The 16189-nt window shown below is 41.2% G+C and overlaps 1 protein-coding gene across 1 annotated transcript in view; it reads left to right on the top strand.

The window, feature by feature from the left end:
* The first annotated feature begins 1195 nt into the window (after nt 1-1195).
* Nucleotides 1196-16189, top strand: part of sema4c (sema domain, immunoglobulin domain (Ig), transmembrane domain (TM) and short cytoplasmic domain, (semaphorin) 4C) — a 48333-nt gene continuing 33339 nt past the window's right edge. The window contains exon 1 of the mRNA XM_061071592.1: nt 1196-1326. Coding sequence (XP_060927575.1) covers nt 1212-1326 — 115 coding nt within the window. The 5' untranslated portion in view covers nt 1196-1211. The remainder of the gene's footprint in view (nt 1327-16189) is intronic.

Here is a 16189-nt window from a genome sequence, read left to right as displayed (position 1 = left end):
CCTTCCACCAAGTTTCATAGTAATCGGTCCCGTAGTTTTTTACATAATCTTGCTAACTAACAAACAGACAAACATGTCAGTGAAAACATAACCAGTGGAGGCAATGAAGCTGTCTAGATTTCCTGATATATACGACAATCTGAAGGGTTTGTAGAAGACCAAGCAAACAATCCACTTGGCGTCATTGAGCTTAGAGGTTTGTCAGCACAGGTGGCTGACAAACAAATCCGCTCATAACAGCTGTCCAATATCCTAGATGCCGTACAGAGAAGATGCGTCAATGCTTTTTTATGCCACTTATTGATGGCACAGAGTTCATACTTAATGATATGACATAACGCAAAGGATTGAGTGCTGGCAGGTCCTCCCAGGCATACAAAACCAAACGTAGTCTCATTGTGTCTGTATGTAAGCACTATTTTAATGTGAAGTTCCTCTTCTGGCCCTGTGCATCAGTGTCACCTGCGGCACGTTATTGGACTGTAATGCCACTGCAGCTGCACACTTGACATGTTCATTAGGTATGAACCGATTCATTTTACAACACAGTGCAATGAGACTGTCCTTGCCTCGACAATCATTTCCCAACATGTTAGTGTTTGATGCATTGCCAGCGCCAATTAACTTTGATAACTCATCCCCAGTTTAATATACTGCTGCTGAATTGGCTTGACAAGAGTGCAGCGATAAGCTATTTCCGAGCTTTTTGAGAAGCGATAGCTGGATTATCAGTCAGTATGAGGGAGGGACAGCAAAACTTTCCTGTATAACCCCCAAAGGCTAAAAGTCATTAAAATGTTTGGTTTGTTTTGGTTGGCAGAAACTCACTCTCACAAGCACAAACACAGATTATAACTATGTCCTTGTTGGCTTTAACGATCTGCAGCACTCATTTCTGTTTTGAGGATTTCAACGACCATTTTAAAAGTACATGTTTTTTCAGAGTGAGGAATTTATCTTTTTAGTGCAGCTTGAACGTGTGAACTGTTGTGTGGCTGTTTGAAAAGTGTGCATGTTGTAAATACTGTTTTGACAAAATCGTCTCTGATAAACAACCAAGTCAATAAAGGAAGTGAATTGCTGCCTCCCGCTGATGTGTTGCTTTTTTCCTCTTTGTGTGGCAGGCTGCCAGGACCCCCACTACCCCTCTGTAGTGGCTCTGATCCACGGATTGATCCCTCGATCCATCACTCCACCCCCAGTTCCGACAAATGGGAACTGACATGGGAGGGATGAAGGTCTTGCTTGTGGTGATTCTGATTGGATGGGAGAAGGCGATGGGTCTCAACTGGAACCCAATGCCGCGCAAGACTGTTCGATACCAAGGTGAGTTCGCTTTGTGTTTCCAACCTCAGTGGGAACTGAAACTTTGGTGTGAACCTGAGATTTCAAAATCAATTAGCAGGTTCTTAATATCACAGTAAAATCAAAACAATATTTTCCAAGCTCCAATCTTATCTCACTGTGTTGATTGTTTATTTTTACCAACTGAATATGTATGAACATTTCAAATTTCAAAGTTTTCTTCTCCTGCAAAACTTTTTTAAACATTCACCTTATATTTTTAGGTCAACTAGTTAAAACACCAACCATTATAAAGCAGTTCTTGACTGTTAGCATAGTTAGCTGGTTAGCTAGTCTGTGCTTCGAACTTCTTTACCAGTTGAACTCCATGTGTGCTGTTGATAAGAGTCAGCTTGGCGTGCACATCATTTATAATAATCAATGACATCCTCACACTCTTCTGTTACTGTGCTATGCTAATTTCCTACTAGCTACCATTCATTCGTGGGGTTTTATTTGACATAACTCTTCATGTTATAGCCCCCGAGAGGGCGGTCCTCAACATTAATGGACATGTGTAATTGAATAATTAGCACAGGGCTGTTTCTCAGAGCTTGGCAGAGGAGTGACTGCAAACTAGCATTAGCTCTGCAGACTGTTCTCTGTGGTTTCTGTAACATGTCTTTTTAGCTTGTTCACTGAAAAACGGTCATGGAGTTTATTCAAATGGCTTATTGTATTACTAATTTATGATATCTTTTTCCACTTTGGTCTCTCCGGCCATCTCTGCCATTAAATGTGAGCACTGTCATGATGGGTTGTTATCGATGAAGATTTCAAACTGCAGGTCAAAGTTCACCAAAGTTGGACTTGAACCAACGGTGTGGATTTACTCTGCTAATGTTTTTCATTGATTACAGCACGTCCATTGGATGTTATTGATTGTCTTTGGATGACTAAACCTGAAAGGCTGTCCAATATATTAGTGGAGCCATTGATCTGGTCAGACATTTGATACAAAAGCAATAATTATTTAAAAAATGCATTCCATTACATCAATCGGGGAATGATTTCTCATGATTCCAGAGATGGATGCTTCTGTTAAGAGGCCCACATCGACCCTCAGTAAAACAATACATCAGTCTAATCCTAGCGCTCAACTGTCTCTGCACTCTTTATCTTGGCCCTCCTCTGCAGCCAGGCCCAGCTTACTTTACTGAACAATGCCAATTGTTGCAAGCTGAGAAACAGTCTCTCTTTAATCCCTCAAAGGGGAAGTGCAGCATTTTCCCTCTTGGGGATTATGGAAATACCATAAAGAGAGTGAAATCCTATGGGGGGAAGCTATATTTTCTCACCTCTCTGTACCACCTATCCCACCTTTCATCCCTTATCTATCTTTCCTTTAGGTTTTTTTTCATCCTCTCTCTGTTTGCCTTTTATCCCTCCCCTCGCCTTGTCTCTTTGTATGCCGCGGCTCATCGCATGAACCAGAAATGCTCTTATGGCGCTTTCACAAAGAGCTCCGATTTCAGCCACTCTCGAGGAGAATGGCGTGTGGTGGTGTGTGGGGATATTTCAAAAAGCTGCTTTCTCATAGCGCTATCACCCATCCCCCACTCTTCCCCTTTTCCCTTTTTCCATACAGCCCTCTTTCGTCCTTTCTTCCCTCAACGCTACAGGCATCACTTACTTTGTGGTGGAATGTTAGGACACAGACTGGGGGAGGAAAAACAATCAATAGTTTCTGGTGACATGCTCCAGTGTGACAATGTGAAGTGTTGGCAGAGAGCAGTCCTGATCCGGGCTGCACTTTGGCTAGCACACAGCTGTGGCACAAACATATCAGACAGGGCAAACGGGGACAACACATGGTCTCACATGGAAGGGAATAAAACGTGTGCACCACTAAAAAGGATCTCATTTTCAGTAAATAAATTTGCCTGTAGAGACGAGATAAGGAGTGCAGCCTAAGTGTTGTTGGGGTTTTTTCAGCCTCAGAAATAAAAGCCTTTTCGGAAACACAGGAGAAGGCAGATCACCTCACTTGTATCGTATTGATTCGAGTGTGGCACTTGAGTGCAGAACGGTTCTCGACGCAAATTGATTTGCATTTGAAACAAGTGGGATTATCTTACCTGTTGAGAGATTTCTCCACTTGGTTAAAGAGAAATGAGATTTTCAGGCTCAGCACTGGGTGAAAATGACTTATATGGATGGATTCTTGCTACGGTGCTGAGGAGGAGATAGGAACCAGACGAAATGGAAAAACAAAGCTGCAGAAAGAGGGATGGACGGATTGGAGGCGAGAGGCACAATGAAAAAAGAGAGAGAGGAGATTGAGAGTGGAAAAAAGCAAGAAAGAGAGAAAGGTAGAGAGACTCATAGGGAGACTTAGCAGAGAGAGGGCCAGTCACTAACCACCTTAAAAGGACAGAAAGTAACTTCAGACAAACGACAGGGAGAAAGGAAAACACACACAGACACACACACACTGCAGGCCGTTAACCATGTGTTTCATTTTGCATGGAATCGTCTCACAGACACACACTCAATACTCATACTCTCACATGGGTTCCTGTGTGTTAACTCCTGTTTGCATGCAGCGTGAGTTTTCAATAAAGAGGAGACAAGACGAAAAGGAAGTTAAAATCACAAGAGTAAAAGAAATTGAGGGCACAGAGGGCGCGTATGTTTGTACCTGTTTGTGTAGAGAGGGAGTGAGTGTGTGTGTAGCTGTGAGTCTGTCTATCTAATCCCCCTTTGTTTATATATGTGTGTGTGTAGTGCTTAGGCTGGCAGTCTGAGGGATTTGGCGTATAGGGGAGTGTGTGTGTGAGTGTGTGTGTGTGTGTGTGTGTGTGAGAGAGAGAGAGAGAGAGAGCAAGAGGCGAGAGAGAGTTGGATGGGTGATGGTGGGGCAGAGATGGCTGGAGAGATAATATCCTCCATCCAGCAGCACATGAGGCCCACATGAGGTTGGCGAGGACAACAAACATAAACTCTCTCTCTCTCATTCTCTCATTCTCTCACAAATTATTCACTTCTTCTTGTATTTCTTTTTAAAAGCCTCTTGTTGACATTTTAAGTTGCAGGCTGTTGTTATATTCTCCTCACCGCCACCTCGTCACATTTATGTTGGGAAAGGAAGAAAGAATCACTGTCGGCTCCTAATGAGACATTTTATGTACACGCTTTATGTAGGGCCCTCGTAGCGCTGCTAATGAGCGTTATAAATTAACATACTTTCCATTTTTCTCTCATGTTTTCTCATTCCAATCACTAACACGGTGCATGAATCCTGATTTCCTTTAAACTTTTATGTGGGTTATATTTCATACAAATGCTCATATTGTACAAGTCTCTCTTTCATCGTTTGTTTGCTAAAGGTCTTCTCATCCAGACCTTTTTACTTAATGTTAAAGGATGAGGCTGATGTTGTTTGGTATTTTTCTTACTGTCAACAAATCCCATGTACCTACTAAAATTAGCATGCGGCGTTACTCTATCTTTAAGTACTTTGTGACTTACCAACCTTCTGTGGCCCTCAAAACCCCCTCGGTTCGTACTGGAGACATACATCTTCAACTTCGGCTCATAAATGCATATTTTTCTCTTTTTTTCCCTCTCTCTCTCTCACTCTCTCACTGCAATGGAGATATTTTCAAAAATGTTGCAGGAATGTCAGATGTGTCACAACACAAGTGAGTCATAATCTGGAATGATATATAAGTCACTGATAAAAACACAAAAATTGAAATAATGTCTCATTCTGATTAAGGCCAGTAGATGGGTTATCTCTGTCAAGTTAAATTCTTGACTGGGTCATATAAACTATGACGTAACTTTACCTGATGCCTCACACTATCATTGTCACATCACTTTTTCTAGAAGAGGACAAATGGCAGCAGCCTCAGCTACCAGAGGTGAATGCAGAGGATAACAAATTACCAGTGGTGCTGACCTTGTGGAATTTTTGCAAGCAACTGTTTAACTGCAGTTAAATTCTGCATTTTAAACTGCATACGTGCGCAGGGTTTCTCTCCTCTCGGATTCACACACACACACACACACACACACACACACACACACACACACACACACACACACACACACACACACACACACACACACACACACACACACACACACACACAACCACACATTCATGCCTTAGCCCAGCCCAATGACAGAGACCAGTAAGCCCAAACTATGACAAAACGCAGCAGCTGTGGTTAAAACAAAGACTGAAAGAATGGAGCAAGAGAAAAAAGAGAGGAGGTGAAGAGAGAAGAAGAAATAGAGCCTTTTAGAAACTTGATACTTTGTTTGAAAATCTTGCCAGCTGAGCCCTGCGTCTTTAAGGAAAAGCCAAAGCAAATGTATGCCTCTGTCTTGATTTAGAAGAAGAAAGATAGAATGAGAGATGGCGGGGAAAATAAAATAGTGTAAAGGGAGAGTAGAAAAGGGCTGGGCCTCTGACCTCCAGAAACCTCTCTCCCTCCCTCTCTCTCTCTGTCTGTCTCAATCTAAACCTTTCTCTCTTTTTCCGTCCTTCTTTCTGTCTCTCTGCTGTATCTCCTCAAACCCTCCAATTACAGTAATGAGTGGTTGAGAGCGAGAGAGAGCAAGAGGCAGAGAGAGGCTGTGCGTGCCTGGGAGGATAGATGCGAAGAGGAAGGAGGGATGGAAGATGGAAGATGGGGATTCACGGCAAACTGTTTATCTGCATTGAATGTCACTCATCCCCTGACCTCGCACTGATTGGTCAGTGGAGATTAACAGCTGGGAGCAGATACTGACTCTGAGGCGGCGAGTGGGCAAGTGGATTAAAATGAAGTCAAAATGTGAAAGGCTGTATTTATCCAGAACACCTTTGTGTGGCAGCAGATGTTAACTGCCTCCGACGCTGTATTAAAAAATCACTGCCATTTATCATCCTTATCCTTAAATCAATAGGCATGGGGGGGTTTGGTACAGTTCACTTGATGAATTCACAGAGTGGCTTCCAGATATTTCACAGCGTAAAAGGTAAGACATCAACATAGTATCACAAGTAATGGATTCACATTCTCTGCTATTCGGACAGTTTACATGACGAAGCCTGATGATAACGCCACATGTGTTTCAGGTTTCCAGGTAAAATATGAATTTCATGTGTTTTCTCCTGGTAATGATGCATCATGGTTTCATATCCTGTCACTCAGTCAGGAGGTAGAGCGGGTCATCCGCTATGCACAGGATCGGTGATTCAATTCCCCGGCTCGTCCAGTAGGGACGGGGGAAAAAATCGATTCAGTTACGAATCGCGATTCTTGTGTATGACGATTTTAAATCGCCATGCTGCCTCCAAAATCGATTTTTAAAAATAAAAACTTTTTTTAAACTTATTTATTGGTTTATACGTGGGGGATATATGGAGGGAGCAAGTTGACCAGCTCTTGTTTTTGCACAAGAATCTAAACATACCCAAGCACTAGCATTGCATCGCCTACATGCAAACAACAATGAAGCATAGCCTACTTTTTGTTTATTTCAAAGTTTATATTCTAAGTAAACTTTTATTCATTCTATTTAATTTAGCTTTTATTTATTGTTTAAAAGAAGCCTAAGTGGCGTACATTCCTTAATCTGTCAGTTTGTGTGCAGTTGACAGGGGCTATACAATAATAGGGAACATTTTTATTTCTTTTCTCTATTGGCTGCCCGGCAGTCATTAAGTTAATGTTAATATTTGAAATAAAACTTGTAAAGTTCTAAGTGAATTTGACTGTGTTGTACTTGAAGGTATGATTCAACTGTCTTCCATAGTCCAGTATTTAAAAAAAAAATAACCAAAAGAAATCGCAGGAAATCGTAATATCGAATCGCAATACTTACAGAATTGCAATACATATCGTATCGCCACCTAAGTATCGTGATATTATCGTATCGGGAGGTCCCTGCAGTGTGAATGTTGTGTGAATACAAATCACTGCATATAAAAAGCACTATATTAATGTGTGAGAATGAGTGACTCTGTACCGTGAAGTGGTTGATGAGATGCTATACAGTTAATTAAGTGCATCAATTATACAATAGATTGACAGGGAAATAATCAGTCAAGTAATTATTTGAATCATCTTCATGAAGGGGAAATCACTTCCTGTGTTGCAGATGTGAGGATTTGCTGATTTTCTCCATTTTACACTGAACTTCAAATCACTCCCATTTTAAATGAGATTTAATTAACAGTACTCAGGCTGTTTTTGAACAATAAATGATTGACAGATTCATCAGATATGGAAATAACACTACAGTGGTTTGTAGTATCACATTATGCCTATTATTCCAGTCGTCAGTCTGGTGTTTTGTCCTCTAAATGGCTCTTTCAAAAAAATAAACTTTTCATGACTCCACCACATGCTATTAGAATAATTTCTAACATGAAACTACAGCAGTGCTACCCTGCACCACTGAGCTCTGCATGCTCCTGTCTCTCTCTCTCTTTGTGTGTCATCAACACCACAGCGGAGTAGAAAGGGGCCTCACTCTTCGCAGCTGGTGCCCATCACAGTACCAGTCATACATGCCCGACCATGACGCTGGAATGGAAAAGCCTCACTTGTGGCATCAACCAGCACTTGATTTGTTCTGCTTCATGTGGATTCCAAGGGTGACCCCCCCCCCCCCCCCCCATTGCCACTTCCCTCCCGCTTTCATCTCCTCCCCCGTCACCCCATCCTTGAAAACCACCACCCCCCCCATGGGTTCACTCGTTCACTTGTTGTGTTAATCCACTCTTTACCACTTCCTCTCCTCCCACTCTTCCCATCCCTTCACCGAGCTCTCATCCAGTTCTGCCGAATTCAAATCGCTTCATTGCCATGACTGTTTGTCAGGCACAACAATGTTGAAGCTGTGTAGGAAATACAAAGAGCACAAAATCAACAAACAAGGGCTTACACGTTTGAGCCATGCAGAGACGAACAATTATTCCGCTAAAAACCTTTAATTATGTATTCATCAACACACTTTTATTCTATAGAGCATATTCATTCAGACATGAATGAGTTAATCACATGGCTTTTTGTGTCACAGTCTGAATAATCCTATGAATATCATTCATTCCTAATTTATAACAGCATTAAAATATGTGAACCTCAATTCTGCACACAATTGAAAAAGGTATTTTTGCAGATGCAGCTGTGGAGTCATGTATATCTTTCTCCTTCTTGTCTCCCTCTATCTTCATGCTCTCATTCTGTCGTACACCTGACTCTCTTTTGAACTTGTCGTCTGCTCGGCAGACAAAGCTTGTGCATCCACATGGGAGTGTGTATGTGTGTGTGTGTGTGTGTGTGTGTGTGTGCGTGTGTGTCTTTGTTGTTTTTCTCCCTCCTCAAAGAGGGTACCTGTTCAGATGAAGGTGCTCTTCCTGCACACTCGGGTTTATCTGCATCTTTGTGTGGGCGATGCACAACGTCTCTCCCTGCTCCGTCTCTCTGTCCGTCCGTCTGACTGACTCTGCCTCTCATTCAGTGTTTGTCGCTGCTTCAAAGCTCTCCCTAAAATAGGCCCTTAATCATAGTTTGGTGTGTAAGTGGCTCAGCGGTTAGGCGCTATAAGCAGAGGCCGGGTGTATTTATAGCGGGCAGGGAGGGGAAGGCTGGAGCACCACTGGAAGGCCGATGGGGTCAGATCACAGAGGCAAGGCCCAATTTGAGACCTTTTCAGCCGGCCATGAAACAACTGGAACTGCCCCTTGTCCCTCTGTCCACCTCTCGCTTCTCCTCCAAGCCACAGCGGAGCTCTGCTTGGTCCGGCTTGGTTTGGCTCCATTTGCTGGTTTGGATGCGGAAGCGGCAACAGGTCCTTTAGTCTCTCTACAAAGACGTTTGTGCACATCGAGAACATATAAACCGTTTTCACATCGGCTCCTTTGGGGTTTCTGTGGACTTTTTGCTGGCTGGAGAAAGTCTGCAGATAGTCCAGATACTCTCACTTGTACATTTACATTCACACATACAGCCCCTCTGAGAATCTCCGGAGGGGACATACAGGATTCCTATTCTGACACCTATGGTCCTACATGTTGTCATAACTATCAGCTACAAGTTTTAGCAAAAACAGTTAAAACAGTAAATTACCAGACTTGTTTTGGATTGGTGTTGAGTGTTTTAGCCCATTAACCACGTTTTCACATAGTTTTCATTATCTCTGACAGTGAGACAATCCCATCACAGCTTGATTTCCTTTCACTGAACCTTTAGTTTTAGTTCATCAACTTGCACAGCCTTAAAAATTGCTCGAGACAGCTCATCCATCAAAGTGAAAAAAACATTTGTCCCTGTTGCTTAATTCCAAGAAGATATAACAATCACTGCATTCGAGTTGGCTCCCGAAGTGCCTGCTTTTATTGCAGCACTGAAAAGAAGTCGCATTATTCTTTTCATAAAAACAGGGTTTTCCTTCTACATGGCATCTTCCTCTTGATAATGTTTTGTTTCAGTGTGTTTGGGAGACACTGCGGTTTGTGAAGAGGAACAGTGTGAAAATTCTCCCCAGTGGGTTGAAGTTTACATCCAGAACTCAAACATATCGTCTGCCAAACATCAAACAGAAAGCACATACAATAAGTAAAAAAAAATGTAAGTCTTAGATGTTACAGCCTCCGGCAATGCACCCGTAAAACCTAAATGTTCTAAACTCTACTGATCACAGTACACAGCAGTTATCAAGGCTGAACAAATTCCATTTCAACATCAAGTACTGCAGTTAAGCACAAGTTTTTTTTGATGTACCTGTACTTTACCAGAGTACTTTCATTTCATGGTAATTTATACTTCAATGATAACAACACATTCCAGAAAGAAACCTCGTACTTTGCACCACACAGTATTTATTCAACAACTTCAGCTAATAGTGACTCTGAAGTTTAATGTGATAAGTGTATGAAAATCCAAGTCTTTGCTGTAGAATTAACTGTTCAACACTATAGAGTTAATATTGACTACACCGTTGCTGTGTCAGCACTCCGTAATGGTTTAGGCCGCTCACATTATCGCTACAGAGGAAGAAACTCTGGATTTGTTGCATTTCTCTAACCAGGCGTCTTGAATGGCACGAAGCCCAGGATGCTGCGACAGTGCTCCTGAAAAATAGCGTTAATTAATATTTAACTTATTATTAAATCTTAAATTTAAAAAGACATGGTTACAATTTGCAATAACTTTTAAAATGGTTTGCAGTTAAGTTAATGTTCCACCCCTTGTCCCTTGTGACCCTTTTAATAAAGCAATGTCTCATTTAAAGCTTAACAAATTCAATTAAAGGGAAATAAATATCTTATTTTTTTGTGACAGGTTTATTTTTTTTTATTACTGAACTCATTTGGTGACCTTTTTAAATGTAAAATATAATCTACATATATTATATAAAATGTACAAAAGTGCTTATGTGGCTCTTTAAAAGGCCAAGTATTGAATATCGATATCGTCTGGATCAGCTGAAATGATACTGTAAATATAACATAATTTATATCAAATTCAGACCTGTGCAGGTGATAACACCATGTTGTCTTCATGTTTCTTCCAATAAATTCCCAATATCTCTGTCTCTTTCTACTTTCAGTCTCTTTCTATTTTCAGTTTTTTTAAACATAGAACATGTTGAAGAGAAGAATATCTAGTTACAAAAATAGTTAATTATGAAAACTGAGTTTGTTTCTGTTCTGAGACGAGAGATGGCTCAGGAGATGCAACCAGATGTGCGCTTCTCCCAGGTCTGTGGATGCAGAGCCCCGAGTGTGCACTACTGACCTGAACCTCAATGTGATTCCAAACATTCCGGCTCAGGTCGAGTTTCCAAAGATGCTCAGCTGAGAGTTCACCTGGAGTGCTGTGTTTCCGATGATTTGCAGCTCCAGCTCAGATAACTCTATAAACCTTCATTTTCTGTTCCCTTCTCTCTCTCTCTCTTATCTTTGACAATATTTATTTTGACTTCAAACCAGATCAAACAATTTTTTTACTTCAATAATGGGACTTTCTCCCGATACGGCTTTCACTGACTGTGTAACTGCACTGCATCTTTTTTTTATTTTTTTTATTTTTTTTATTGGTTTTCACAATTGAAGATGAAATCTCATACATACAGACGTATATGAAAACATTTTTTTTTTCTCCCCCCACCCCACCCCAGGGGACAAACAGAAAAGAAAGAAGTATATAATAATAATTTAAAAAGAAAAAAAAAAAAAAAAAATAACATCATTGTCGTAAATAAAACAAAACAGTAAAACAAAACAGAACAAAAACACTGCACTGCATCTTTTTTTGTGGTATTTTATGTCCACTGCTGACACTACAAAATATAACAACTTTTTTACGGTTTGAGTTTGGTGCAGCGTTGCCCTTAGATATTCATTCAATCATTTCTGGTTACGTGTTCTTTTCAGTCTGTGTTACTGTGTGTGCACATGGCTATGCAGTCTCATGCCCTTTTATGGGCATTGGCGTGGCGTTTACCTGTGCTAATTGGGAAAAACTGACACATGCTTTCAACTTACGAACACATGCCATTCATCAATATAAGAACACAGATCCAAACAATTCTGTAGTTTAAGAACACGTCATGAATCTGAGGTAGAACTTTCTTAAAAACCTTTTATGAAACGATTTAAGAAAATTCAAGGCCCATTGTTTCTTCTCACTCTAAGCATCAAAGTAAACCAGCCCAGCCCACCCCTGTACACACATACACTCAGCATGTAAAGATTTACAATAATACTGGTCTGAAGGTTGAACCCGTTTTAGAAGTCTGACCCACAGTGATGGCAGAGCTGATTCTCTCCAGCCAACAGCACAATGGCAGGAATCTGCGTGCTGGATTTCAACAGATGCATTCAGAACAAGGTTACTTCTGCGATGTGCTTCCTTTGTATTTTGGCTTTGTGCGTCTTAATAAGTCCATGCTGTTCTTTTCGTTTTCGGCTCTTTATTTGCTAGTTCATTATGCTTAAATTCAATTCCATCCAGCTGGAAAAACATCTTCAAAATTCAGGTTTTTCCAAAGCCTACAGACACTGTTGATTCAAATTTAAACTCTGTCTTTTGAAAATAAACACACTTGTTCGCCTGCACAAAGAACTCTGATGAACCACATGTGTGGACGGCCTTGTTTCTGTCACAGAGAAACCCACACACAAGCAGGTTACAATCTCACACTCAGGCACTCGCGCACACACACACACACACACACAACATGTAGCCTCGGGGCTGCCACAGTGTGGTGGCAGATGGGAAGTGCGTCCGCCCGTATCGCTTCTTATTGACAGAACTTAATGCTAAACTTTCCCTGTGTCAGTGCAGAGACGTCGAGTCACTGAGCAGGTACCCTGAGAACTATTCTGTGTGTGTTTGTGTGTGTGTCTGTGTGTGTTAGTGCAAGAGTGTGTGTGCAAGTGTGTCCATACATGTGTGTGCAAATACAGTACAATGGGTCTTATAGCTTATAAATAGATTGCATATATTCCGATTTGTTAGTAGCCAAGTACCTTAACACAAGTGTGAGATTTTGTGCGTGTGTTTTTGTACATGCATATGTGTGTGTCTGTGTGTCTGTGGAGTATTTTTTTGCCCGCCCGTGTTGAACATGGCAGATGTGCTCCTTTCTCCCCTGAGGGTTCTGCTTCTCTCTCTCTCTCTCTCTCTCTCTCTCTCTCTCTCTCTCTCTCTCTCTCTCTCTCTCTCTCTCTCTCTCTCTCTCGCTCCCTCTCCCTCTTTTCACTCACTCTCATCGTACCCTCCAATGTTTATACACCGCTGCTCTTCAGATAATAAGCTGACTTCAGTACTTATCCCCCTTCCTTCCTTTGGTTGCTAATTCCCTGCCCTCTTCTATCTCTCCTTCTCTTTCCACCCATCTCAAACAACATGTCTTCTCTCAGGTTTTTTAACCTTCAGTTGTCCAGATTCTCTCAGGGAAGGTGGTTAGCTTTTGGGAATCTTTTCAGGGTTTTATTGCCCCTGGAAGTTTGAAATGTTTGTTTCAGAATTGTTTCACCTGAAAATATGACCTTTAATATCATATAAGTTGTCAACATTATTAAAAAGAACTAAAATTACCCAGGGGCCACTGACCACATTGGTTCTCGCAGTAATAAACATTTTCGTCCCAGTTGTCAGGGTGTGTTTGGTTATATCTGACATATAAATATAAATATAATTAACACAACGATGATTATTTCGGGCCTCGTGAAATTGGCAGATCCGTTCTCGTCACCGGGCTGCAAATTAATGATGTCAAAGATTCTTGTTCGTCTGTATTTTGGTGGCATGGTTGGTCTGAAATTGTCATAACAGAAGCTGTGTTCAAACCTTTCATTATTCGGAGCCCTTTTAACACTGAAGTTGACCTTTATTTTGGCAAAACGGTTAATGATTCAGCTGAAAGCAACGTTGATTTTGAAAGAGGCATTGGAGGAGATCACCTTGCATGCTAAGTAACAGATAGAGATGCCTTTAAATTAAATGACTTTGCGTCATCATGGGTATTTTAACGATCAATTAGTTACACCATCAGACTTTAAGGAACAAGTCTTATTTTTATAAGCTTCCTTTCTTTTGTCTCTCTCCCACACACACACCAGCACAGCTCCTTCATCTTGTACGAGCTCCTCCACGTAGATGTCTTATTTAGTCCCAACTAGGCCACAACGTCACATGAGCGTTTAGTCACACCATAAATCACACTACTTCCTGACGTTCCCTCCATGGATTTCAGCTTCTATTTTCAGTCAGGAAGAAACGGGTGAATGAAGTGGAAAATATTCATGCTGTCGGAAACCCAAAAACAGAAATATTCTTATTCGGTTTATGAGATCACATTTCCTGCAGTGCGGGCTGTCGTCGGCTCGGGTTTTGCACACATCCCATCAGCCTAGATAGAGTGAGAGAGAGAGAGAGAGAGAGAGAGAGAGAGAGAGAGAGAGAGAGAGAGAGAGAGAGAGAGAGAGAGAGAGAGAGAGAGAGAGAGAGAACAAGGTGACATTACAACTAACACGAGTGTGGATAATGAAAACTAAACATCATCCTCTCTCTTTCCTCCTATCTCTGCCTTGCTTTCTTTTCTACTCTGCGACAGTAGTTTGTCTATATGCTAGTCAGGGGATTTGAAGTGTGTGTGTGTGATTGTGTGTGTCTGAGTGAGGGAGAGAACGGCAAACCAGCAGGTGCATCTTTTTGAAATTTTGATGGGAAAAAAAGCTGCCTGGTTTTCCAACAAATGCAGATGGAACCGTGGAGAGAACATTTGATGTTTTTCTCATAATCTTTTCGAGATTGTTTGTGTCGGCCTTGGAGCTGCAAAAATGAGAAATGACCAAAAATAAAATCCTGTCATAAATCATATCACTCTGGCTCGGCGATGTCAAAGGATCAATAAGTGGGTTTACAGGGGGCTAATATTCCGTTAAGATCCTGAGTGATGGCCTAATCAGAGTAATAGGCCTCATTTGGGCCTTGTATTAATATGCGATCTGCATCTGGACGTGCACCCCAGATAATGAACAATCTAATCACAGCCACAGATTTATTCCCATTATTATTGTGCTTTTTATAAGCATTCTTATGCTCGGCATTCTGCACACGTTGTCACTTGGATCACATTTTCCATTTGCAATAATGCTCCCAGATCCAACTCTAAATCCCTGTATTGTTGTGTATAGGTGTTCTTTACAGCCTGGATTAAGCTGCTCCTGTTCGATAGAAGGTTTTATTTAATGCTGCAATGCTGAGTTTATGTCTTCGAACAATCTTCAGCTCAAAAACACTGTGGTGAATCGGGGCAAAACATAAGATTATTTGATGTATTTGGCCATTGATTTGGCTTAAGGGAATTTTATTTGAACAAGTAAATGATTACAAACATCTTGGCATCTTGCTCAATCCCAAACTCCCTTTTAAAACTCACATTAAAGAACAGGCAAGCACCTTTTGAGGATTTGTCGCTAACATGGATAAAAATACTGGAATTCTGCAGATTACACAGCCTCTCTTCAATTCCCAGAATATGGTGATATTATCTGCATTCATTAATATACTTCTCTGATAAGCCCTAGATGCTTTTAGATTCCTTGCTGGTGGCTGTAATGCTCACACCACCGCACCCCTCATCAAAACAAGGGCTGGTCTCATAAGAGCATCATTGCTTCTTGTTTATTTGCACGGATTTTCTAAATAGACGACCAGCTTATCTGGCTTCTGACATGCAGATCTGGAACTTATCAGACTTGTCCCTGAAGACATGCCTCTGCTCCAGGTTGTTAAAGTAAATAGAGAGCTTAGGAAGCTTTCAGTGCAGCGTTCCATCCTGCAGCAATGATTGAAACTTGTAGACACTGAAGTGCAACGAGAGGGCAGATATTTAACTGTCTATTCAACGGGAAATCACTAAGATCCTTTTTGCAATCAAAAAACATTCATGTTTAAACTTAATTACATTTTGTTTGCCACAGAGGGGCAACAACCTGTGATCACATCTGTCAGTCTGTATGTTGGTGCACACCTTTGTCTGTCTGTTTAACAAATCTGCCACAAACATTGCCTGATATGAAATGTCTTGGAAGATAAAATGATACAGCAAAGTCTAAGCTCAACTTCACTTTGACATCATAATGCTCTGGTCACTTTTCTGGCCACTTTTCAACTGATGGGGAGTTTGTGGGTTTATTCCGTGCACCTTTACTGGTTGGATGAGACATCAATTCTAGTTTAACCCAGAAACTCTCTAAGGCTCCTGGGTCTTTACCTTCTAAATGCTATATTCACCATAGCAAGCTGCTAACCTTGTCCTACATTCCTGCATGGGGCAGCTAGTGCACTAGCAGAGCCTTTTTTCACTGAATACAGCTGCTTGATGATGT

Source organism: Limanda limanda, chromosome 5, assembly GCF_963576545.1.
Source record: "Limanda limanda chromosome 5, fLimLim1.1, whole genome shotgun sequence".
Lineage (NCBI taxonomy): Eukaryota > Metazoa > Chordata > Actinopteri > Pleuronectiformes > Pleuronectidae > Limanda > Limanda limanda.
This window is presented reverse-complemented; position numbering and strand designations above follow the sequence as displayed.